General features: G+C 46.3%; 1 protein-coding gene and 1 pseudogene across 4 annotated transcripts in view; both read left to right on the top strand.

Moving 5' to 3' along the window:
- EXOSC10 (exosome component 10) overlaps positions 1–22,391 on the top strand; it is a 24,790-nt gene extending 2,399 nt beyond the window's left edge. For 2 of the 4 annotated variants that reach the window (XM_028740659.2, XM_028740662.2), the window contains exons 3-25: positions 362–485; positions 1,175–1,279; positions 1,442–1,610; positions 2,719–2,830; positions 3,420–3,495; positions 3,881–3,991; positions 4,997–5,140; positions 6,704–6,894; positions 8,107–8,263; positions 8,913–9,061; positions 10,153–10,203; positions 10,996–11,107; positions 11,957–12,007; positions 13,108–13,186; positions 14,021–14,142; positions 15,123–15,218; positions 16,943–17,017; positions 17,439–17,526; positions 17,875–17,948; positions 19,807–19,978; positions 20,888–20,943; positions 21,325–21,401; positions 22,156–22,391. In XM_028740659.2, coding sequence (XP_028596492.2) covers positions 362–485; positions 1,175–1,279; positions 1,442–1,610; positions 2,719–2,830; positions 3,420–3,495; positions 3,881–3,991; positions 4,997–5,140; positions 6,704–6,894; positions 8,107–8,263; positions 8,913–9,061; positions 10,153–10,203; positions 10,996–11,107; positions 11,957–12,007; positions 13,108–13,186; positions 14,021–14,142; positions 15,123–15,218; positions 16,943–17,017; positions 17,439–17,526; positions 17,875–17,948; positions 19,807–19,978; positions 20,888–20,943; positions 21,325–21,401; positions 22,156–22,186 — 2,422 coding nt within the window. In that variant the 3' untranslated portion in view covers positions 22,187–22,391. The remainder of the gene's footprint in view (positions 1–361; positions 486–1,174; positions 1,280–1,441; positions 1,611–2,718; positions 2,831–3,419; positions 3,496–3,880; positions 3,992–4,996; positions 5,141–6,703; positions 6,895–8,106; positions 8,264–8,912; positions 9,062–10,152; positions 10,204–10,995; positions 11,108–11,956; positions 12,008–13,107; positions 13,187–14,020; positions 14,143–15,122; positions 15,219–16,942; positions 17,018–17,438; positions 17,527–17,874; positions 17,949–19,806; positions 19,979–20,887; positions 20,944–21,324; positions 21,402–22,155) is intronic. The other 2 variants (XM_028740660.2, XM_028740661.2) reach the window with 2 other exon arrangements.
- Positions 18,473–18,591, top strand: LOC114603645 (5S ribosomal RNA; annotated as a pseudogene).
- Positions 22,392–23,883: the final 1,492 nt, after the last annotated feature.

Raw genomic sequence — 23,883 nt, 5'->3', positions numbered from 1 at the left:
GGTAAACGGCATTTCCGTGCGCTGCTCTGGTTCGCCAGAAGCGGCTTAGTTATGCTGGCCACATGACCCGGAAGCTGTACACTAGCTCCCTCGGCCAATAAAGCGAGATGAGCACCACAACCCCAGAGTCGGCCACGACTGGACCAAATGGTGAGGGGTCCCTTTACCTTTACCTAAAGCTGGATAGGCGATTACTATGACCTATGGAGCCAAGAGGGGCTGATGTACCAAAGTCCTTGTATCAATAGAGATCGTAGGACTAAGATTGCAGGTTCTGGTCACAGCTTGATTTCGGGGAGCTAAGACACTCTGCTAAGGATTGTGTGACACACTCCAACACCCTGTTTTTTTCTCTTCCTAGCATGAGCAGAGTGATGCAGTACCATGGCTGCCGCAGCCACCTCCGGGACCGGAACAAGGTCACGGAACTGGAAGACAAGTTTGACCTGCTGGTCGATGCCAATGATGCCATCCTAGAAAGAGTGGTGAGCATCGTCGGGCCTTGTGCACTGCTTCTCAGTCCCCACCCCTGAACACCTCGATGTTGCCACTCCATGAGGATCGCATGTTGGGTGTGCTAATAATAATAATAGTAGTAGTAGTACCCTGCTCATCTGACTGGGTTGCCCTAGTCACTCTGGGCAGCTTTCAGCAAATATAAAAGCATAATAAGATATCGTACATTAAAAACTTCCCTAAACAGGGCTGCTTTCAGATGTCTTCTATAGTTGTCAGACAGTTGTTTATTTCCTTGACATCTGGTAGGAGGGTGTTCCACAGGGCAGGCACCACTACCGAGAAGGCCCTCTTCCTGGTTCCCTGTAACGTCACTTCTCAGGGAACCACCAGAAGGCCTTCAGAGGAAGACTTCAGTGTCCGGACTGAATGATGGGGGTGGAGACACACCAGGTATCCAGGGCCGAGGCAGTTTAGGGCTTTAAAGGTCAGCAACAACACTTTGAATTGTGCTCAGAAACGTCCTGGGAGCCAGTGTAGATACTTTAGGACCAGTGTTATATGGTCCTGGTGGCTGATCCCAGTCACCAGTCTTGTTGCTGCATTCTGGATTAGTTGTAGTTTCCGAGTCACCTTCATAGGTAGCCCCAGGTCCTTCCCCCAAAATTGCATCCTCTGCCTACCACCCCTGGTCTCACACTGTGACCTGCAATTTCAGGGCATGCTATTGGATGAAGCAGCAGGTGTCAACAAGAACCAGCAGCCTATCCTTCCCTCGGGCTTGCAGCCTCCTAAGACCATTGTCTCCAGCTGGAACCGCAAGGTGAGAAGCTTCCATTCTTCCTTTGTCATTTAAGGGGTTCTTTCTCTTTAAGCCAGGGGTGGGGAAACCTGTTGCCGTCCAGACGGTGTCAGGCTACATTTCCCATCAGCCCCCACCCCAACGGTCAGGGCTGAAGGGGGTTGTCTGATTTTTCTCTTCTAGCAGACTGGGGAAGCCAACAAGCGAACGAAGTCAGAAACCTTCCGCCTGCTGCACGCCAAGAACATCGTCCGCCCTCAGCTCAAGTTCCGTGAGAAGGTGGACAACTCCAACACCCCCTTCGTCCCAAAGCTCTTTGTCAAGCCCAACGCTCTGAAGCCACTGCCAGAAGGTAAGGGCATGCCATCTCCAAGGCAAGGCTGGGAGAGACTCCCTGCCTGAAACCCTGGAGAGCTGCTGTCAGTCAGTGTAGACCAGTGTTTCCCAACCTTGGGTCTCTAGCTGTTTTCGGACTACAGTTCCCATCATCCCTGACCACTGGTCTTTCCTAGCTAGGGATGATGGGAGTTGTAGTTCAGGCGTTCTCAAAGTAAAGGAAGGATTGAACTCTGATTAATAAGAATACACACAGAGGCTTGAACCAGCAAGACTCTGGGAACGGTGCGTATAATAATCTCTGCCTTTCTCTCCACCCCTCGGCCCAGGTCGTTTTATTCACAAAAGAACTTTTACAGAGTGTTCGTAAGAACCAATCAGATTTCTTCTGAGCATTTCAACAAACCCCATGCGGGGACAAAGTTAAACTACCAAAACTAATTAAGCACACATACTTTTGGGGTAAACAAAACAGAACTACAAAGGAGTGTATTTGGCAACCCCGAACAAGCAATATACATGATAAGGACAGCAATTATTATCACCTTTATGTGAGACCTGTTTCCTGGCCCTAAGATTAGCATCCTAAGATTAACATATCAGAAAAGCTACATCAAAGAAACTGCCCACTATCTTTATGGCTCAGGATGCATGCCTGGCAAAGCAACTGAGCTGTGTACGTGACTTGTCAAGCAAGAGAAATGGGCAGTAGAGGAAATGGCCAGAGATGCAGAGGGTTGTGGGATTTGGTCAGAAATTATTGTCAATGAATTAAACCCAGTCAACACAATGCATTCATCGTGGACACAATGGCTTGATGCATATTTTATAATTCCTCATAGTAATCCCACCTGACCCCACACTCTGGATATTTGCACTCCTAGAAGTAGTCAAAAATAAAACTAAAAAAACAACAACTGGATACCCATGGTTGGGAAACACTGATGTAGACAACACTGAGGAAGATAGACAATAGGTCCCTAGCAGCTTGCTGTGTTCCTATGCTCAGAGTGCAAAGGTTATTATTGCAGAGGGAAAGCAGCAGGCTGCCAATTAAAAAATAAATAAGTCCTAGAAAGTAGATCCATCACCTCTAACCCTTTTTTCCCTCTCCGGACATCCAGTGCTCTCAAAAAGCAGGCGGGAACGGAAGGAGCGCCCGGAGGATTTGGATGTGCCGGCTGCCTTGGCCGACTTCCTGTATCAGCAGAGGACCCAACAGACTGAGCAGGACATGTAAGAGAGCGATTGGTCAAGCAGGTTGGGGCCTTTCAGTTCCCCCGAGTTTGACAGGTGGCCGGGGGCGGGGGCAGGCACCCACTTGTCAAAATGCCTGGCAGCGCGGCCAGTACAAAGCTTTGCAGGACCCAGGGATCAGCTTGATTGTGGAGGCTCGCACACCCTGTATTGGCCCAACCATGTCCTTCGTTGGCTACTAGCCAAGAAGGTTACATTCTCCCGCCTCTGTCCAAAGCAGTATGCCTTTGAATGCCAGTTATTGGGAATCGCAGGTAAGGAGAGAACTGCTGTTGCGCTTAAATCCTGCTCTTAAGCTTTGGGGCATCTGTCTGGCCACTGCGAGAACAGGAGGCTGGACTAGACAGGCCCCCTTTGGCCTGATCCAGTTTCAGGGCTCTTCCTGAGTTCTTATGTACCTGCCCCCACACCTGTGATGCCATGTTTGACGTCAGGTATACAGCAGGTGTGTGGGGTTTGTCCCTAAATGGCCTGGCAGGCCTAAATATCTCCCTAGGCAATTGATTCTGCATCTGGAGCTTGCTCAGAGCTCTCTAACTTTCCCTTCTCCTTCCTCTCATCCTAAAAGGTTTGCTCACCCTTACCAGTACGAATTGGCACATTTTTCACCACCAGCCGAACTTCTTGAAAAGCCACAAGTTCAGGTAAGCTTTCTTTCTTTCTTTCTTTCTTTCTTTCTTTCTTTCTTTCTTTCTTTCTTTCTCAAATAATGTTTCATTGAGTAGGTCACGCACAAAAGTTAAAGCCTTCTGGCTTCGTGCCTGCCGAGCTGTAATGCCTTGCTACACCTTGTGGTGTAGTGGTTAAGAGCGGTAGACTCATAATCTGGGGAACTGGGTCTCCGCTCTTCCACATGCAGCTGCTGGGTGACCTTGGGCTAGTCACACTTCTCTGAAGTCTCTCAGTCCCAATCATCTCACAGAGTATTTGTTATGGGGGAGGAAGGGAAAGGAGAATGTTAGCCGCTTTGAGACTCCTCCAGGTAGTGATAAAGCAGGATATCAAATACAAACTCTTCTCCCCTCCCAGATGTTCAGGCCCCTGGAGGAGACACCCTGCCACTTCATCTCCACCTTGGACGAGCTGGTGGAGTTGAACGAGAAGCTGGTGGGCTGCAAAGAGTTCGCCCTGGACTTAGAGGTAAGAATTTGTCCTTGGGTTTTTGTTTTGTATCCTGCAGCAAAACTTTTGCAACCGGCTGACAAGATCCAGGTGTGAAGTGCTCATAGCTTGGGTGCGAAATCTAAAGGTTTAACATTCAGCTTGGATCTTCTGTTAATTCCACAATCTTTCAAATCGTTAATTTGATTCATGAGCCCAGGAAGCTGCTTTTTATACAAAACCAGACGATCGGGTCCATCTAGCTTGGTATTGTCTACACTGACTGGCAGCTGCCCACCTGGCTTTCAGACAAGGAGTCTCTCCCAGCCCTACCTGGAGATGCTGCCGGGTAATTTATTTATTTCATTAAAAAAAATTACACCGCTGGATTGTAAAAAAACAAAAACAAGCAGTTTACAAAGGCAATGAAACAATGACACAATCAGTAAAAGCAGTAAAAATAACTATTAAACGTTCAAAAAATTAAAATCAGCTAAACTAAAAAACTGATTAAAACATACATCAACGTTCTGCATGCCTGGGTAAAGGTAAAGGGACCCCTGACCATTAGGTCCAGTCGTGACTAACTCTTGCGGCGCTCATCTTGCTTTATTGGCCGAGGGAGCCGGCGTACAGCTTCTGGGTCATGTGGCCAGCATGACTAAGCCGCTTCTGGCGAACCAGAGCAGTGCATGGAAACGCCGTTTACCTTCCCGCCGGATTGGTACCTATTTATCTACTTGCACTTTGACGTGCTTTCGAACTGCTTTCGAGCAGGGACCGAGCAACGGGAGCTCACCCCGTCACGGGGATTCAAACCGCCGACCTTCTGATCAGCAAGTCCTAGGCTCTGTTGTTTAACCCACAGCGCCACCCGTGTCCCTGCATGCCTGGGTAGGCTTGTCTAAACAAAAAATGTTTTTAGCAGGCTCTGAAAACAGTGCTTCTAGTTACCCACCCAGGGAAGGCGAGCTGTTGCGTTTGCTGTGAACTGATGGACCCCTTTCCTTTATTTCTCTCCCTCTCTCATGCTGCCCTCCACAGCACCATTCCTACCGGAGTTTCCTGGGCCTGACATGCCTTATGCAGATTTCCACCCGGACAGAAGATTTCATCATCGACGCGTTGGGGCTGCGGAGTGACTTGTACATCTTGAATGAGACCTTCACAGACCCTGCAGTGGTCAAGGTGAAGTCCTTTTTATTTTACTATTTTTATTTTACAAACGGCAGAAGGGTCAGGTTTGGGTTTGCCCTTCACCCCGCTCTTCCAGTCAAGCTTAAAACAACAAGCAGATGCAAATAAAACCGAGCAAGGTTGTCCAGGTGGTTCTCCCAAGGACAGATTCCTCAAGCTGAGGTACTGAGCCTGGAGGAGCAGCCGGGCTCCTCTTGGTTCCTCAAGTCACCTGGCCAGGCTGGGCCGATGAGCTTCAGTGCCCTTTTTGGCCATTTGCACTAACGGCTCTGTAGAGCAGCAGACACTAAGCCCGTAAGCCTAAGGATGGGCAGGCTGCGGCCCTCCAGATGTTCTGTGGCTCCCAGCTCCTATCTGGCATCTTCTCTTGTGTCCAGGGACAACAGTAATTGTAGAAACACCGGGGGGAAAGGGGAGCCTTGCAAAAGGTTGCGAACTACCCCAGGGGTGCAGGAATTCAAGTGCTTAGGGTGGAGTTTACCAAACTTGGGTCTCCCTGTTTTTGGACTACAGTCCCCATCATCCCTGACCACTGGTCCTGCTAGCTAGCGATGGTGGGAGTTGTTGTTTTTAAGTTGTTATTTATACTTTTCAAGTTTATACATTTCATTAGTTGTACAATCAATTTAACATTTCAAAGTTTGACTTCCTTCCCCCCTTTCTGCTGTTCCTTAAATTTATTTTTTAATATCTTCTTCATATCCAAATTAACTTAATTTGCTCATTTATTCATTTTCTTCAAATATATACTCTTATGAAATGCAGGTTATTACAGTAATCCTGCCAATGTTTTTACCGGTTTGCAATTTATCTGTAAGTATTCAATGAATCATTTCCATTCTTTTTATAAAAATGTTTGTTATCTTGATTTCTTACTCTTCCGGTAAGTTTTGCCATTTCTGCATATTCCGTAAGTTTTTGTATCCATTCTTCCTTTGCTGGGACTTCTGCTTCTTTCCACTTTTGAGCTAGTAGCATTCTTGCTGCTGTAAATAAATAAATTTCTATACAATTTAGTTAGTTCTGTCCCTATAATTCTCCAAAGAAAAGCTTCTGGGTTTGTTTGTTTTTACAAAAGATTATTATTATTATTATTATTATTATTATTATTATTATTATTTATACCCCGCCCACTCTGGGCGGCTTCCAACAAAATATTAAAATTCAGTTATTTTGAACATCCTTTTCAATTCATTATATATCATTTCCCAGTAAGTTTAAACCAGGCATAGGCAAACTCGGGCCTCCAGATGTTTTGGGACTACAGCTCCCATCATTCCTAGCTAACAGGACCAGTGGTCAGGGATGATGGGAGTTGTAGTTCCAAAATGTCTGGAGGGCCGAGTTTGCCTATGCCTGCCTTAAACCTTACTACAAGACCACCAGGAATGATGAGAGTTGTAGTCCAAAAACAGCCGAAGACCCACGTTTTGGAAACCCTAGCCCAGGCAATGCCATCCTGAAATGACCAGAAGGATACATACACGGGTGGGTGGGAAGACAGGGAACCTTCTTGACATTTCCCCCGCTATTTATGGCTCTGGTGCTTCGCAGGTCCTGCACGGGGCTGACTCAGACGTGGAGTGGCTCCAGCGAGACTTTGGCCTCTATTTGGTGAACGTCTTCGACACCCACCAGGCGGCTCGGCTCCTCAATCTCGGCCGGCACTCCTTGGACCACTTGCTCAAGCTCTACTGCAAGGTGGATGCCAACAAACAGTACCAGCTGGCGGACTGGAGGATACGGTATGGAGGGGTGGGGGTAGATTTGGGATGTTCCAATCCCATCTTGAGGTTATAGCAATGTGAGTCTGTACAACAAGCTTCCACCCGCCCTGGTCTCCCAGAACCAGAAGAGGCATGAAGTGGGAGGGGCAACGATAGGCACGCAGACACAGTCTTTGATTGCTTGGGGGAAACCCTAGAGAGGAGAAGACATAGATGGCTGTAGGGAGGTGGGGACCTTTAGTCTTGGCAAGTGATCCATTAGGGAAGACCTGCTGGGGGTGAGCTGCTGTCCTCATTAGGCCCTATCCTCCACCAAGTTTGTGCAGATCCTGTTATTTTATTTATACTTTTGAAATTCATACATTTCATTAGTTTTACAATCACTTAACATTTCAAAATTTGACTTCCTTCCCCCTCTTTCTGCGGTTCCTTAAATTTATTTTTAATGCCGTCTGCATATCCAAGTTCATTTAACTTGCTCATTTAATGATCTACTGTAAATATACACTCTTTTAAAACTCTAATCCTGCTAATGTTTTTATCTGTTTACAATCTATCTGTAAATATTCAATAAACCATTTCCATTCTTTTATAAAAAAGTTTGTTATCTCAATTTCGTATTCTTCCGGTAAGTTTCACCTTTTCTGCATATTCCATAAGCTTTTGTATCTATTCTTCCTTTACTGGGACTTCTGCTTCTTTCCACTTTGGGGCAAGTAGCATTCTTGCTTGCTGTAGTAGCATACATAAATAAATTTCTATACAATTTAGCTAGTTCTGTCCCTATAATTCCTAAAAGAAAAGCTTCTGGGTTTTTAAAAAAATAAAAGTTATTTTGAACATCCTTTTCAATTCATTATATATCATTTCCCAAGTTAACTCCGCTTCGTGTGATTTACTGGCCAGTGTGGTGTAGTGGTTAAGAGCGGTAGTCTCGTAATCTGGTGAACCGGGTTCGCGTCTCCGCTCCTCCACATGCAGCTGCTGGGTGACCTTGGGCTAGTCACACTTCTCTGAAGTCTCTCAGCCCCACTCACCTCACAGAGTGTTTGTTGTGGGGGAGGAAGGGAAAAGGAGATTGTTAGCCGCTTTGAGACTCCTTCGGGTAGTGATAAAGAGGGATATCAAATCCAAACCCTTCTCTTCTTCTACTGCTGGCTCCCTCCTGACCACCACGCCTGAGATTCCCCCGCTCCTTGCGTAACCCATGTTTCTCTGTCTCTCCTCTAGACCCCTCCCAGAGGAGATGCTCAATTACGCCCGCGACGACACACATTACTTGCTGTACATCTACGACCGGGTCAGGGAGGAGCTTTGGGAGAAGGCCAATGGGCAGCCTACTCAGCTCCAAGTGGTGTGGCAGCGGAGCAAGGACATCTGCTTGAAGGTGAGCTCCCTGTGTTGGGCAGAGGCATGCAAGGCAAGGAGGAGCACACACACACACACACACACACACACACACCCTCCACCCCCAGATAGGAAAATGCAGCACACTAGACAAGAGTTTCAAAAAGCATGGGGAAAATGCAGAGAATACTTCACAAAACAGTGTCCTAAAATACATTTCTGGACTTGTTTCGATTAATGTCTGCTGGAGACTTTGTGGATATTTAAGTTATAATTAGAAAAATCTTAATAATTATTCATAAAGGAAACAGTTTATAAGAAGTAAATAAGAAGGACAGTTACAGGATAAAGGAAGTCTTTCATTTGGTTGTTTGTATTGTATGTTATTGTATGTTATGTTCACGTTTAATGAGGGTGGATTTGTGTATTGGGGGTGGGGGGTGTATGTTATGTTGTAAATAAAATTCCAAGAAAAAGAAAGAAAAAGAGAAAATGCGGTATGGAAGGTTTTGAGCGGGTGCTGGGAAACTAGAGTTTAGCATGGGGGCAGCCAACCTGTTGCCCTCCCAGCCGTTGCTGGACTCCCACCTGCGCCAGGCAGCTGGGGGTCAGGGATTCCCCCTGTCAGTAGCAGCACACAAGTCCTTACAGGTCGCTCATGCCGCTTCCACCTGCCTCTTCTCCCTTAGAAATACGTCAAGCCCATCTTCACCGAAGACTCCTACCTGGAGCTCTACCGGAAGCAGAAGAAGCACCTCAACAGCCAGCAGCTGGCGGCCTTCCGGCTCCTCTTTGCCTGGAGGGACAAGATGGGGCGGCAGGAAGATGAGAGCACGGGGTGAGCTCTTTTACAAGGGACCCAGTGTGGTGTAGTGGTTAGAGTGTCTGACTAGGACCTGGGAGAGACACAGGTTCTGGTCCCCACTTGGTCCTGGAGCTCTCACTGACCCAGTCACTTCCTTGCTCAATCCAGCCTATCTCGCAGGGCCATCGTTGGGAATAAATGAGTGGTGGGCCATCCACTTGGGCTCCTTAGAGGAGAAACGTGGGGTATAAATGCTATAAATAAAAGGGGAACTGTTAGAATTGGAAGGGAACAGAGCCCTTGCTCGGCAAAGGAATCCTTTCAAAGCTGCCTGGACCACTGAGCCTCTTGAACTTGCCGATCGTAAGGTCGGCAGTTCGAATCTGCACAATGGTGGTGAGCTCCTGTTGCTCTGTCCCAGCTCCTGCCAACCTAGCAGTTCGAAAGCACGCCAGTGCAAGTAGATAAATAGGGACTGCTGTGGCAGGAAGGTAAACGGCATTTCCGTGTGCTTTGGTTTCCATCACGGTGTCCTGTTGTGCCAGAAGTGGTTTAGTCCTGCTGGCCACATGACCCAGAAAGCTGTTTGTGGACAAACAGCGGCTCCCTCAGCCTGAAAGCGAAATGAGCGCCGCAACCTCATAGTCGCCTTTGAGTGGACTTAACTGTCTAGGGTCCTTTACCTTTTACCTTTACCAGCAGTGGAGAACTGGATCTGGCCAGGGGGGGCAGATCATTATTTCACCCGCCCATTCTCCTCTCCCTCCACAGGCCACACAGGTGGGCAGAGTCATAGTAGGAATTGAGGTTTCTATCTGTCCCTTACAGGCTTGTTTCCCTTCTTCTCCCTCTCTAAAAGGGGAAAGAGAAAGAGAGCTAAAGCTAGTAATATATTTGGCAGGTCTCTTTACAAGACTGATCTCAATGTACAGCGAAAGTAGTGGCATTTAACATTTAGTTAGTAATTGATTCATTGAAGGTTTTCCTTCAATGAGGTTGGATGGCCATCTGCCTGTGATTCTCTAGCTGTGATGCTAGCATTGTGGGGGGTTGGACTCGATGACCTTTGGGGGACCCTTTCCGAATCTACGATTCTACCATTCATTTCTCCCCTTGTCCCGCAGGTACGTGCTGCCGAACCATATGCTGCTCAAGATAGCGGAGGAGCTGCCCAAGTGAGTGTGCCTTTTGCTTTGCAAGGGGAAGAACAAGTGTTCATTTGCAGCAGCAGCAGCAACAACGAAAAAACACGCATGTGCTGCCAACACTTGAGAAAAAATATACATCATGGCCACAAACAGAATAAACTCCCCAAAGCCAAATGACATCCCCATTAAACAAATGCACGGAACACATCACTAATTAGTAGATCCAATTAACAGTATTTAAAACATTAGCTGGGTCACCTCTTTGGGGAAAGCATGGGGTGAACAGGTGAATTTTGAAATCAGGTGCCCAAATAGTAATTTTCCTTTCCCGCAAACTGGCGGGTTTTCCATGAGAAAATTTGATCAGAAGCTAGGAAGGAAAAACGCTCCTCCTATCGGAATTTTTTCTGCTTTCCTTCTTCATCCTCTCCCAACCTTTACATCTCTATTGGGGATAGGCATTGCAGACACCCCTGAGGCTTTTCTTTCTTCTTCTCCTGTAATTGGTCTGTGGCTCCATTATTCTGCTGTGCCCCACCCACATTTCTTTAATGACCAGCTCTGGGACAGGAAGCAGCTAAGATCATCCCGGTCCTATAGCATCTCAGGGTCAACACCCTGTTGTTGTTGTTGTTGTTGTTGTTGTTGCTGCTGCTGCTGCTGCTGCTGCTGCTGCTGCTGCTGCTGGTGTAGTTGTTACATTGCAGGGGGTTGGACCTGATGACCCTTTTTGTCCCTTCCTGATCTGCAATGCTATGATTTTCATCGGCTAGCTTTTTATCTCTTTTAAAATGTCCTGCTCCTTTTGTTGATTTGCAGGGAGCCCCAGGGCATCATCGCCTGCTGCAACCCAGTTCCTCCCCTTGTTCGCCAGCAGATCAACGAAATGCACCTCTTCATCCAGCAGGCCAGAGAGATGCCACTGTTGAAGGTATGGGGGGGGGGGGCATTTTTAAGTACAAGACAGCTGTGTTTCAAAGCAACTGAACAGGTTCAATCTCTGGCATCTCTATGGAGTTGGAAGAAGAAGAAGAAGAAGAAGAAGAAGAAGAAGAAGAAGAAGAAGAAGAATTCTATTATTTATACTCCACCCATCTGGCTAGGTTTCCCCAGCCATTCTGGGCGACTTACAGCACATAAAAAATTGTAAAACATTGGACATACAAAAATTCCCAATACAGGGTTGCTTTCAGATGTATTCTAAAAGTCAGATAGCTGTTTATTTCCTTGACATCTGATGACAGGGCGGGTGCCACTACCAAGAAGGCCCTCTACCTGGTTCCCTGTGACCACTTCTCACAGTGAGGGAACTGCCAGAAGGCCCTCGGAGCTGGACCTCAGTGTCTGGGCTGAACGATGGGGGTGGAGATGCTCCTTCAGGAGAGACTCCTGTCTGAATTCTTGGAGAGCTGCTGCCAGTCAATATAGACAATACTGAGGTAGGTGGGCCAACAGTCTGACTTGATTGAAGGAAGCTTCCCATGTTCCTGAGTTCATACCAACTCTCTTTCCTAAAATCAGCCTGCTCTTATGCCAAGTTAGCACCAGTTACACAATAAGAATAAAATTATGCACTAACTGGCAGCCTTCTAGCATTTGTTTTCTTGAGCAGTTAGAATTATTATGGGCATTCCTTGACTGCTGATATCATCGCTGTTCGGCCAGTGACTGGGAAGTAGACTTGGAGGTGTCAGGATGGAGTGTTTGTGTGTGTGTCTGTCTGCAAGAGATCTTTAATGTGATCTTAATTTTATCCTTATTTCTCCTTGCCCCCTCTTAGTCTGAAATTGCAGTTGGAGTGAAAAAGAGAGGACCACTTCGAAACACAGAGGTAAGCTTTTTTCTCATGCCAATCTTGCATTTGTTTTACTTTTTCATGTACCGAATTTACAGTACATACCACTTGACTGGAGTGAGACATCTAAGCGCTTATAGGGAAATATTAAAATTATCGATAGAAAAACAGCTTGAAATAATTTAACCTGAAGTGTAAGAGATTGAGACACATTGATATGTGTGTATTTGGATAGGCTTGCCTAAACAAAAATGTTTTAAGCGGGGGGCTAAAAAGAGTGCAGCAACAGCTCCTGCCTGGTGTCAATAGGGAGGGAGTTCCAAAGTTCAGATTCAGCCACACTAAAAGGTCAGATAATAATAATAATAATAATAATAATAATAATAATAATAATAATAATTAATAATTAATAATTTATTATTTATACCCCACCCATCTGGCCACTCTGGGCAGCTTCCAACAGAATATTAAAATACAATAACCTATTAAACATTAAAAGCTTCCCTAAACCGGGCTGCCTTCAGATGTCTTCTAAAAGTCTGGTATTTGTTTCTCTCTTTGACATCTGGTGGAAGGGCGTTCCACAGGGTGGGTGCCACTACCGAGAAGGCCCTCTGCCTGGTTCCCTGTAACTTGGCTTCTCACAGCGAGAGAACTGCCAGAAGGTCCTCGAACCAGGATCTCAGTGTCCAGCAGAACGATGGGGGTGGAGACGCTCCTTCATGTATACTGGGCTGAGACCATTTAGGGCTTTAAAGGTCAGCACCAACACTTAGTTTCTTCCAACTAAGGAACAAGTATTATGTGGCATCGGCAGATCAATGCAGCTGGGTGGGCACAATAGTGGGTACAGCGATCCTGCAAGTACTGCTTGCAAGAGGTTAAAGGCTTTACCTGCCAACAGTAAGTAAGTAAATAAAAAGTTTAAGGGTTCTGGGTGTTGTAGCTTTGCATGCAGAAGGTCACAGGTTCAATCTCCAGCTAGGTCTGAAAGCCTGGAGAGTTTCTGCCAGTCAGTGTAGGTAAACCTGAGGGAGAAGGGCCAATGGTTTGACCCGATATCAAGCAGTGCCCTATCTGACCAGCCCTTCCTTCAGAATCACGATAACTAGGATATCTTTAATTTCCTTTGGCAGAAGCCGGAGAATCATTTGTTTGGACCTCACGACAGCTCGCACGTGCCTCAGGACGAGAAGCCGAACCACGTGGATCCAGGTGGGTCTGGAAAGAGGAGTGAAGAGGGATCCCCACACCCCACCCCTGGGTCCTAAGCGCACAAACCCCTGTAACTGGTTCACTTTGTTGGCAGGCTCCCATGATTCCGTGGGGGAAGCCATGACAGTTTAAAGTGGTCTAGCACAGCCTTAAATGTATAGTGCAGATGGGCCCTATATAACTGTGGGGGTCTACGAGTCTGTCAACCTAAGTTGCCTCAGGGGAGTGTTAAAAAGTAAGGAAAGGAGAACCATGCACCCATCACGAAGTTGGTTTGAGGATTAAAATGTAATAAGTAAACGTTAGTCTTTGTTTAAAAAAGGTTTATTTATACTTTTCAAGTTTATACATTTCGTTAGTTTTACAATCAATTTAACATTTCAAAGTTTGACTTCCTCCCCCCTCTTTCTGTGGTTCCTTACATTAATTTTTTTAATATCTTCTGCATATCCAAATTAACTTAATTTACTCATTTATTCATCTTCTTTAAATATATACTCTTATGAAACTGCAGGTTATTGCAGTAATCCTGCCAATGTTTTTATCGGTTTGCAATTTATCTGTAAGTATTCAATGAACCATTTCCATTCTTTTTATAAAAATGTTTGTTATCTTGATTTCTTACTCTTCCGGTAAGTTTCGCCATTCCATAAGTTTTTGTATCCATTCTTCCTTTGCTGGGACTTCTGCTTCTTTCCACTTTGGGGCAAGTAGCACTCTTGCTGCTGCTGCTGCTGTAGTAGCATTCACAAATAAATTTCTATGCAGTTTAAAGTAAATGGTAGTCTTAATTCCTTGTGCTTTTGTTTCCTTCCCCCTCCTCTTGTCATTCAGCACCTGGGCTGAGCCGGGAGCAGGCGCGTCTCTTTTCAGAAGCAGAGGAGGAGACGGAAAGGTCGGACGAGTCGCCAAGTCTGTCCTGCCTCCTGCTGAGAGCCAGCATTGACATCTTTAATGTAGGTTAGGTTTCTGAGAACAGGGCAGGGGACCAAATGAGCTAGAACAGGGGTAGGGAACAGTATTCAGCTGTTGGCCCACAATCCTGGTCTTTCCCCCAGCCACTTGGGAGCGGGGGCACAATCCCTCTCTCTTCCCTCCCCTGCCCCACTGAATGGGGCATGATCCTTGTCTCTGCCCATGTTTGACACCTAGCTTGGGTTGCCCACCTATCAGTCACCTGACCTCACAACAGATTAAAAAGCAAGTACAGTCGTACCTTGGCTGTCAAACAGAATCCGTTCCGGAAGTCCGTTCCACTTCTAAAACATTTAGAAACCAAGGCGCGGCTTCCGATTGGCTGCAGGAGCTTCCTGCACGCAATCGGAAGCCACAGAAGTTCGGCTTCCAAAGAACGTCCGCAAACCGGAACACTCACTTCTGGGTTTGCGGCGTTCGGGAGTCAAAATGTTCAAGTTGCAAGGCAGGGCGTTCGGAATCAAAAGTACGACTGTACTAAAATCTCTAGGTTACAGTGGAACCTTGGTTCTCGAACGGCTTAGTTGACAAATCAGCTACTGAATGCCGAAAACCTGAAAGTGAGTGTTCCGGTTTCCGAACGTTTTTCGGAACCTAAACATCGGACTTGACTTTCACTTGAGTGCAGGAAGCTCCTGCAGCCAATTGGAAGCTGCGCCTTGGTTTTCGAACGGTTTCAGGAGTTGAACAGACTTCCGGAACGGATTAAGTTTGAGAACCAAGGTTCCATTATATTTATTAATTAAAGCAACAGTGGATCAAAATGCTATAAACAGCCAGCCAAACCAGAAGTACAATTCAGCAACTGTTTGCTTCTACGTACTCTTCTTTTAAAGCAAATGGAAGGGCGGGGAACCTCTTGATATTTAAAATGCAATCTTAACCCGTTCAGGAGATTTCCAGGCAGGCCTCTCCAGTTCTGTACTTTGTCCCACTAATCCATATTTCTGCCTTCCCAAAGGAGATGGAAGCGAGTGAGGAAGAGGACGAGAGTTTGACAGTCACCCAACGGAAAGCCCGCCAGATCATGGAATCCTTCGAAAACCCATTCCGGATGGTAAAAAGTCCTTGTTTTCCTACCCAGTGGTTTGGCTCGTATGTAACACAACCATGGTTTGCTTAACAACTGTGAGCTAACCACAGATGATCAAGCAAACAACAACTCATTTATTCCAAAGTCTGTTCTGTCTTCCAGCTTCTTGTTGCTCGTGCCTTTGTGTTTTGGGGTGCGGCGGCCAAACAAACCGTGGCTGATAAAGGGTACTGAGTTCACACATAATGCCAAGCTATAATTAAGACAAGCCAAGGTTGGTAAGACAGCAACAAACCATGTCTTCAGATCATGGTTTGCTAACATTCAAATAAGCCATTGGGCAGGGTTTGCACCACACTAAACCCTGGGTTAGTAAACCATAGCTTAGCATTATGTGTGAACCTAGCCAGTGTTAATAAGCAAACGACAACTCCCATCATCTCTAACTTATTGGCTGTGCAAATTTTTAATCATAATGTTTTCCTGCCATTCTGCTTGTAGGGAGAAGGAAAATATTTCCAAGTTGTAAAAAAACAATTAAAAAAAGGAAACCCAGAGATTTTTCATGTTGCCCTTCTTTCTCTCTTTTTCTCTTGGCAATGTGTTTATATATGTAAATGGATATATTGCTTGTTAATGCATCATGTGAATTGCACAAACTCCACAGCTGGGAAGCTGTTGCTTCTAGGGGGCTTTGTGAGTCTCCCCACTCCTTGGGAGTTGCAGAATTCATACTGCAAGATAGATTCCTGCTGCACAAATCCTGTTGGGGGAGTGAAGTGGTCCCTTGGAATTCTGATTTTTTTTAACTAACATGCGGTGCACCCCACTTTTAATCCAGGATTGGTTCCCCCAAACAGCTTACAGTTGCAAGTGGGCCCTGGTTAGTCAAGCTCAGAAGTGGGAAATCAGCAGGCAGGTTGTGGCCCTCCAGACCTCTCTGTGCGGCCCTCTGGCCACTCCCCAAACCACACCTCTTCACTGTTCCTGCTTCAAACCCTCCTTGAACGCTTTTGCCTGGCTGGAATATGTCTTTGAACTCTGAGTATGTCTTTGAATTCTTGCTTGTCTGGGAAGAAGATAAAGAGAGCTGTATGTGTGAGAGAGGCAGGCAGATAGAGACAGAGAAGAAACTAGTTAGGCGAAGGCAAAATTCACAGTAATTGCTCTGCTTGCTTTTGCCACGTGGCCCCTGGAAGGTTACCCGGAAGGGAAATGTGATCCTCGGGCTGAAGAGGGTTCCCCAGCCCTAATCTAGATATCAGGGGATATCTATATACCTACGGGACCGCCTCTCCCGGTATGCCCCACGGAGGACCTTAAGGTCCATAAATAGCAACACCCTAGAGGTCCCGAGCCCTAAGAAAGTTAGATTAGCCTCAATCAGAGCCAGGGCCTTCTCAACACTGGCTCCGGCCTGGTGGAACGCTCTGTCTCATGAGACCAGGGCCCAGCAGGATCTGATGTCTTTCCACCTGGCCTTTGGCTTAGAATCAGTTTGATTCCCTCCCCCTCTTTCTTTTTCCTTTCTCCTCCTGTGAAGAGGCTGCATCCTAATGTTTTAATGTTGTATTTTAATGTTGTTTTTTAAATTGTATTTTAATCAGCTTGTTTTTATTATTGGTTGTTAGCTGCCCTGAGCCCGGTCTTGGCTGGGGAGGGCAGGGTATAAATAATTTTATTTTTATTTTTATTTTTATCATTATTTTTATTATTATTCCCACGGTCATGTTTTTCCTTCCCTCCAGTATTTGCCAGCGGACCAAAACCCCGCTCATATCTCCCAGTTGGCAAAGTTTGACCCGTCATCGAAAATCTACGAGGTAAGAACGGTTATTTCACAAAACTGCCCCCTGCTCTGGTTATAAGCCGGAGTCGCCCACGCTGGCTGCCATTGGCCATTGGGCTGCGGTCCCCTCCAATGCTGCCGCCTGATCCCGTTAACTGGAGAACAACAGAAGCGTGGGTGGCAATCTGCCTCACACCACGTCTGACCATTGCTTCAGCTAGCTCAGTGCTGTCAACACTGACAGGCAGCGGCTCCCCAGAGTTTCAGATGGGTCTCCCTGCCGTACCTGGATCTGCCAGGGATCGAACATGAGACCTTCTGCACACAATGCAGGTTCCTCAACCACTGTGCTACTGCCTACACCCTCCCTGGAGATTGGGCTGGCTTGGCGACATGCACCAGAATACGGTGTAACATTGGCAGAGTTGCAATTTGTGTGTGTTTCCTCCTCCCAGATCAGTAATCGGTGGAAGCTCCTAAGCCAGGCCCAGCTTCAAGCAGGGACAAAGAAAGAATCTGCTAAGAAGAAGATCCAGCAGACAGGTGTGAGGCTGGCCTGTTTGTTTTTGTTTTGTTTTTATTATATTTTTATTAAAGATTTCTTAGTTTACAAAAAAATACATGCATCATCTCTTTTTTTTCAAGTTGCGTTTTCTACAGATCAAAGGTTGTTTTTTAATAGCTTTAATTAAATTTGACATGGGCTGCCACACGTCCTGATTTTCTGGGACATTTCAGCTATTATGAGGACTGAATACCGGGACGTATGGCAACCCTAGGCTTGGGTGTCCTGGATTCTCAAAGCTCTGATTGACCACAATGCATTGCTAGTTGTGTGCCAGCATGGCAGTCCTTGTGCTAACTTTGCCCTTTCCATCCTTCCCCAACCAGCAGCTCATGAAGTCCCCAAGAAGGAAAGCAAAGGCAAAGCAGAAAACGCAGTCTCTGTCCGCCAGCTGGTTGCGGTAAGTGGGGTCCCTCAACCCAGCAAACGTTTGCAGATCTAGGGCCCATCTTTTAGCCCATGGGTAGGCAAACTAAGGCCCAGGGGCCAGATCTGGCCCAATCGCCTTCTAAATCCGACCCGTGGACTGTCCGGGAATCAGCGTGTTTTTACATGAGTAGAATGTGCCCTTTAAAATGCATCTCTGGGTTATTTGTGGGGCATAGGAATTTGTTCATATTTCCCCCAAAAAATATAGTCCGGCCCCCCACAAGGTCTGAGGGACAGTGGACTGGCCCCCTGCTGAAAAAGGTTGCTGACCTCTGTTTTAGCCCAAACATACATTTGGGGACCCACCCCCAGCCACACTCATTTGTAAAAATAATATCCCAATTTTAAAAAAACTGAGTGTCGACTTGCATGTAAAATATTGTAGCTGAGGACCAGTGATCTAGATCTAGATTTGGGGGGCCCTGCTTCCTTGGCTCCATAAACCCATCCACAGTGCGTCCTACCCTATAAAAAGCATAATTCAGAATAGTGGTTATCTGCGGCCATACTATCCTGAACACACCCAGTCCCGTCTGATCTCAGAAGCTAAGCAGGATCAGGCCTGGTTAGTACTTGGATGGGAGGCAGCTCAGGAATACCGGGTGCCGTAGCCTTAAAACTATGGATTTGTCATGGCTTTTGGCTAGTACAATAAATTTATTGGTGATGGTGAACAACCCACCAAGGTAGACAATAATCCAAGGAAGTTTAAAACAGCAACACTTAATTTTACACTCATTCAAAATCCAGTTAAAACTATTTCCATTCTTTACATGGAGGTCAACCTATAGATTTCTAGGAACATGCATGTTTGTTTTGTGTTTATTTACTCCATCATCTTTGCCACGTTTCCCCCAAGGGAGGCTGTAGGTTACTGGTTCGCTAACTTTTTTCTCTGGGACACACTTTCAGAATAACAAATTGTTCATTCAGTAATGTATTTCTTTATTGATAAACAAAAATAATCACAACTGGGATTGTCAGTATCATTGATGCTCTTGCTCTAATTTTTGAAAAGATATCTATCCATATTCTGCAATATTTTTTTAAAAAAATTGATACTATACTATACTATACTATACTATACTATACTATACTATACTATACTATACTATACTATACTATTATACATGTTTAAATGTTTCCTTGATTGCCTTTGGATCTTCCCAACTCTCTTGCCATCTTCTCCTGCGAAACCCTTTGAGAACCACTGCTCTAGGTGGTGTACATGATTCTCCTCCTCCTCCCCATTTTATCCACAAAGCAACCCTGCTAAGTAGGTTAGGCTGAGGGATGGCGACTGGCCCAAGGTCACACCCAATGAGCTTCATGGCTGAGTGGGGATTCGAACCCTGATCTCCCAGGTCATATAATCCAACAGTCTAATAACTGTTAAACTACAATACAGATAAAAGCAGCGGCCGGATTACTGGCTGGTGTTCCCTTTGGGTCCCATATAACCCCTGCTCTAAAGCAGCAGCACTGGCTTCCAGTTTGTTTCCGGGCTCAGTGCAAAGGGCTCATGCTAGCGTTGGTAACCCTAAATAAGCCAGGCCTTGAATACCTGAAAGGCCGTCTCCTTCCCTACAGACCCTCTCGGGTGCTGAGATCAAACGAGGGGGCTCCCTTGGTAGTTTCCCTGACCTCAGGGGTGCCGGGGGTAGCCTGGATGAGGGCATTCTCTGTGGGAGAACAGGCGCAGCCCCACCTGGAAAAAATGTCAGGGTTTAACCTGGGATGTTCCTCTGCTGAGCTGCAGCCCTTCCCTGCTCTCTTCTTCCAGGCTATGTTTTGAAACTTCTTCCTCCCTCCCTCCTTTGGTTTTACAGCAGGAACAAGCAGGCCACAAGCGGGAGAGAGTGGAAAGCGATCCGGGTACCGAGACCCCCCGGACCGAGAAGAAGAAGCCCAAAGCTTCCCCGCAGCCGGAAGAACCAGAGGCCGCTCCAAAGCCTTTCACCCCCTTTGATTACAGCAAATCCGACCTCCAAGTGTTTGCCGGTGAGGCTCCTGTCTGCCCCCGTGAGCTCAGCAGGCTGGACTCAGGATCCACTAGGGCTCTCCTTATGTAATAGTCACGTGTGGGGAAGGTGCCTAACTCAGTGGTCCCAGGTTCGATCCCCAATGGACTCTCCAGCTACGGCTGGGAGAGATGGAAATGCCAGAGGGCTGCTGCCAGTCAGTGTAGACAGTACTGAGCTGGATGGACCAATGGTCCGTGTACAGCAGCTTCCTAAGCTTTTTATCACCAACATTGTTATTTATTTTATTGCTATTACTACTGCCATTTAGTTTTGTTTACGCCCTCTGCTTTGTTTCAACGCCAAGGCAAAATAAGACGGTGCCTAGTTCTTTTTTTGTTTTTTAGGGACGCGGGTGGCGCTGTGGGTTAAACCACAGAGCCTAGGACTTACCGATCAGAAGGTCGGCGGTTCGAATCCCCGCGACGGGATGAGCTCCTGTTGCTCAGTCCCTGCTCCTGCCCACCTAGCAATTCAAAAGCACACCCAAAAGTGCAAGTAGATAAATAGATACCACTCCGGCGGGAAGGTAAACGGCATTTCTGTGCGCTGCTCTGGTTTGCCAGAAGCGGCTTAGTCATGCTGGCCACATGACCCGGAAGCTATACGCCGGCTCCCTCAGCCAATAAAGCGAGATGAGCGCTGCAACCCCAGAGTCGGCCACGACTGGACCTAATGGTCAGGGGTCCCTTTACCTAGTTCCCTTTTTAGAAGTCTTGGCTGTTTGAATTCTTTCACTACATGTCTGTTTCACAGCCGGCGCTTTTTATTCATGCCTAAACTTTGCTGGTCTTGATGGCTCTTGAATTTATCTATTCTCTGCAAGAGCGATCTCCTTTGCTAAGATTTGCTTTCAGCCCCCATCTTTCTGCCTCTCTCTCTTTCTCAGGAAGCAGCAGGCCTAAGCCCTCAACACAGTTTGATCCCTCCAAGCAAGCTGGCAAGGTAAGGTTGTTTTCTGCACCTAGGAATTTTGATAAATCTCTTGAGGCAGGTGAGCCCATGAAGGCTAGTAGCAGAGGATGGCTCAGTTCTGCCTCCGTGGTCAATAACGCTTTTGAATATCAGCTGCTGGAAAACACAGGAGCGGAAGAGTGCTCAGGTCCTGGTTCTGGGCTTCCCTTGGGGGCATCGTGAGAACAGGATGCTAAACTAGATGGGCCAGTGGGGTAGTGGTTAGAGGCTGGACTAGGACCTGGGAGACCAGCTTTCAAATCCCCACTTGGCCATAAAGCTCACTGGGTGACCTTGGGCCAAGAACTGCTGTTTTGACATGACTACCTTCTTTCCCCCTTTTTCTCTCTCAAAAATAAAAACCAAACATAGAAGTTTCCCGGAGCCGGCAAAGTCCAGCAACCAGCCGGAACGAAAAGCATGTCGTACATGGCTGGGAAATCCAACAGGTATGTCCGGACAGTTGTTTGCTAGAACGTTCGAGCTGCCTTGCAAATAGGACTTTAAAGCTTTCTAGTCCTCAACATTGTTTGTTCGGGGGACGGGACGCTTTTTTCCAAGTACATTCTGCATCAAGAGAGCATTTGCTGTATTTTTCGCTCTATAGGACGCACCGGACCATAGGACGCACCTTGTTTTAGAGGGGGAGAACAAGAAAAAAATATTCTCCCCCTCTCTGCTCAGCACCCCTTCAGCGAAGCGGCAGGAGAAACGGAAACGGAGCCCCTTCCATTTCTCCTCCCGCTTGGCTGAAGGGGCGCTGCACAGCTCTCCCTCTCTGCTGAAGCCAGGAGAGTCTTGCTCTCCTGGCTTCAGCGAAAGGAACCTGAAGTCTGCGGAGTGCAGCGGGAACTCGCGCTGTGCTCCGCAGGCTTCAGGTGGCTATCCCTGAAGCCTGGAGAGCAAGAGGGGTCGGTGCGCACCAACCCCTCTCGCTCTCCAGGCTTCAGCGAAAGCAACGCGAAGCCTCCGGAGCGCGGAGGGAGCGCTCCCTCTGCGCTTCGGAGGCTTCTCGTTGCTATTGCTGAAGCCAAGGAGCCTGCATTCGCTCCATAGGATGCACACACATTTCCCCTTAATTTTTGGAGGGGAAAAAGTGTGTCCTATAGAGCGAAAAATACAGTAAGCTTCAGCTGATGGTTGGAACGCCCCCTGCTAAACTTTATTCTGAAATAAGAATTTATAATGCAATTCTCTTTGCAGAGGCTTCAGGCATAATTGGCCGAAAAGATAGTACGAATCCTGGAAGCTTTTGGAAGGAGCCGTGGAATGCAGAGTTGGAATGGCTTTTAAACGAAAGGGGATGCTGTTTGCCACTGCCGTTTTTTGTACGGATACCTGCTGTTGCTCTTTTTAAAAAAATAAAAAAAGATATATATTAATCTGCTTTTCTTTCCCCCACAAATGATGGAGGAAAGAGAGCATCTTAATAGATTCGAGCGGCTGTTTGTTTGTTTGTTTGTTTGTTTCTTCTCCCCCTTTCCTTCATTCCTTCAGAAAAGCCACACCCCACTTCATGCAGCCCCAAGAGGCTCTCAAAGCATCTTTATATAAGATTTAAAATTGCACATTTAAGTCTGGTAGAGCCAGAATTCACAGGTCACCTGATCGTCATCCTGCCCCTTCCTGCCACTTAAGGAGAAATGATCCTTGTTCCATTTAGCTCAATACTGTCTGCACTGACAGGCAGCGGCTCTGCAGGATACCAGTGTGGATCTCAGCTGCCTTAACTTGAGCTGACCACTGGTCCATCTAGCGCAGTATTGCCTATTATTGTTATAATAATCATCATCATCATCTCACCTTTTCCCCAGACCCAGACTCAAGACAGTTTACACAGATAAAACAGAGCTAGCTAAAAAACATAGAAAAGACCATTGTCAAAATGTAATTAAGCCCTAATAGAATTAAAATTATATAAAGGATCCTTTGAAAACACAGACAATAACAAGAATAGTGCCACAGCACCAGCCCTTTCCTCAGAAACAGTCAGTTCCCAAAGGCCTGTTGGAAGGGAAAGTCTTCACCTGCAGGCAGAAGAAGGCCAGCAAAGGAGGAGTCAGTCTGGCTTCTCCAGGGAGGGAGTTCCAAAGACGGGGGGGGGGGGGGCAGTCACTGTAAAGGCCCTGTTCCCATCTGGGCAAGTTTGCATGGGAGAATATGGCCTTTCAAATAGCCCAGACCTAAGCCATACAGGTCTTTATAGGTGATAATCAACATTTTGAATTATGCCTGGAAACAAGACTAGTAGCCAGTGGAGCTGCTGTAACAGGAAGAGTTGTCTGCTTCCAATTATCGGCCCTGGTCAGCATTAAGATAAATTCAACAGTGTAAATAAGTTTTGATGGAAGTAATAATGGAATACTGAATGGTTTGGTTTATATAAAATATGCAGGGATTTATGCTATGCAAAAATGAACCATGGAAAGAGAAGGGAAAATTGATTTTTTAAGGTAGTTTAAATGCTCTAAATTGTAAAACAGATTTTTTTAAATTATTATTATTTTGTTTACGACATAAATCCACCACAATTCAAATAAACAAATCCACCACCATTAGACATAAACAAAGCATAAACATAACATAAAATTTAACAAACTAAATAAAAGACTTCCTTTATCCTGTACATGGCCTCCTTGTTTACTTCTTATGAACTGTTTCCTTTATGAGTTGTTATTATGATTTTTCAAATTTTGACTTTAAACCCCCCCCCCCCAAGTCTCCAGACATTAATCGAAACAAGTCCAGGTATGTATTTTAGGGAACTGTTTTGTAAAGTTTTCTTTACATTTTCCCCATTCTTTTTGAAATTCTTGTCTGGGGAGGCCCCATTTGCCTCTGTTAATCTAGCCAATTTGATATACTTTAATAATTTATCCTGCCATTCTGCTTTTGTCGGCACAAATTCTTTTTTCCAATTTCTGGCAATTA

The sequence above is a fragment of the Podarcis muralis genome, chromosome 7 (genome assembly GCF_964188315.1).
Source record: "Podarcis muralis chromosome 7, rPodMur119.hap1.1, whole genome shotgun sequence".
Lineage (NCBI taxonomy): Eukaryota > Metazoa > Chordata > Lepidosauria > Squamata > Lacertidae > Podarcis > Podarcis muralis.
Note: the sequence above shows the minus strand (reverse complement) of the source record. Positions and strands in the feature narration are given on the sequence as shown.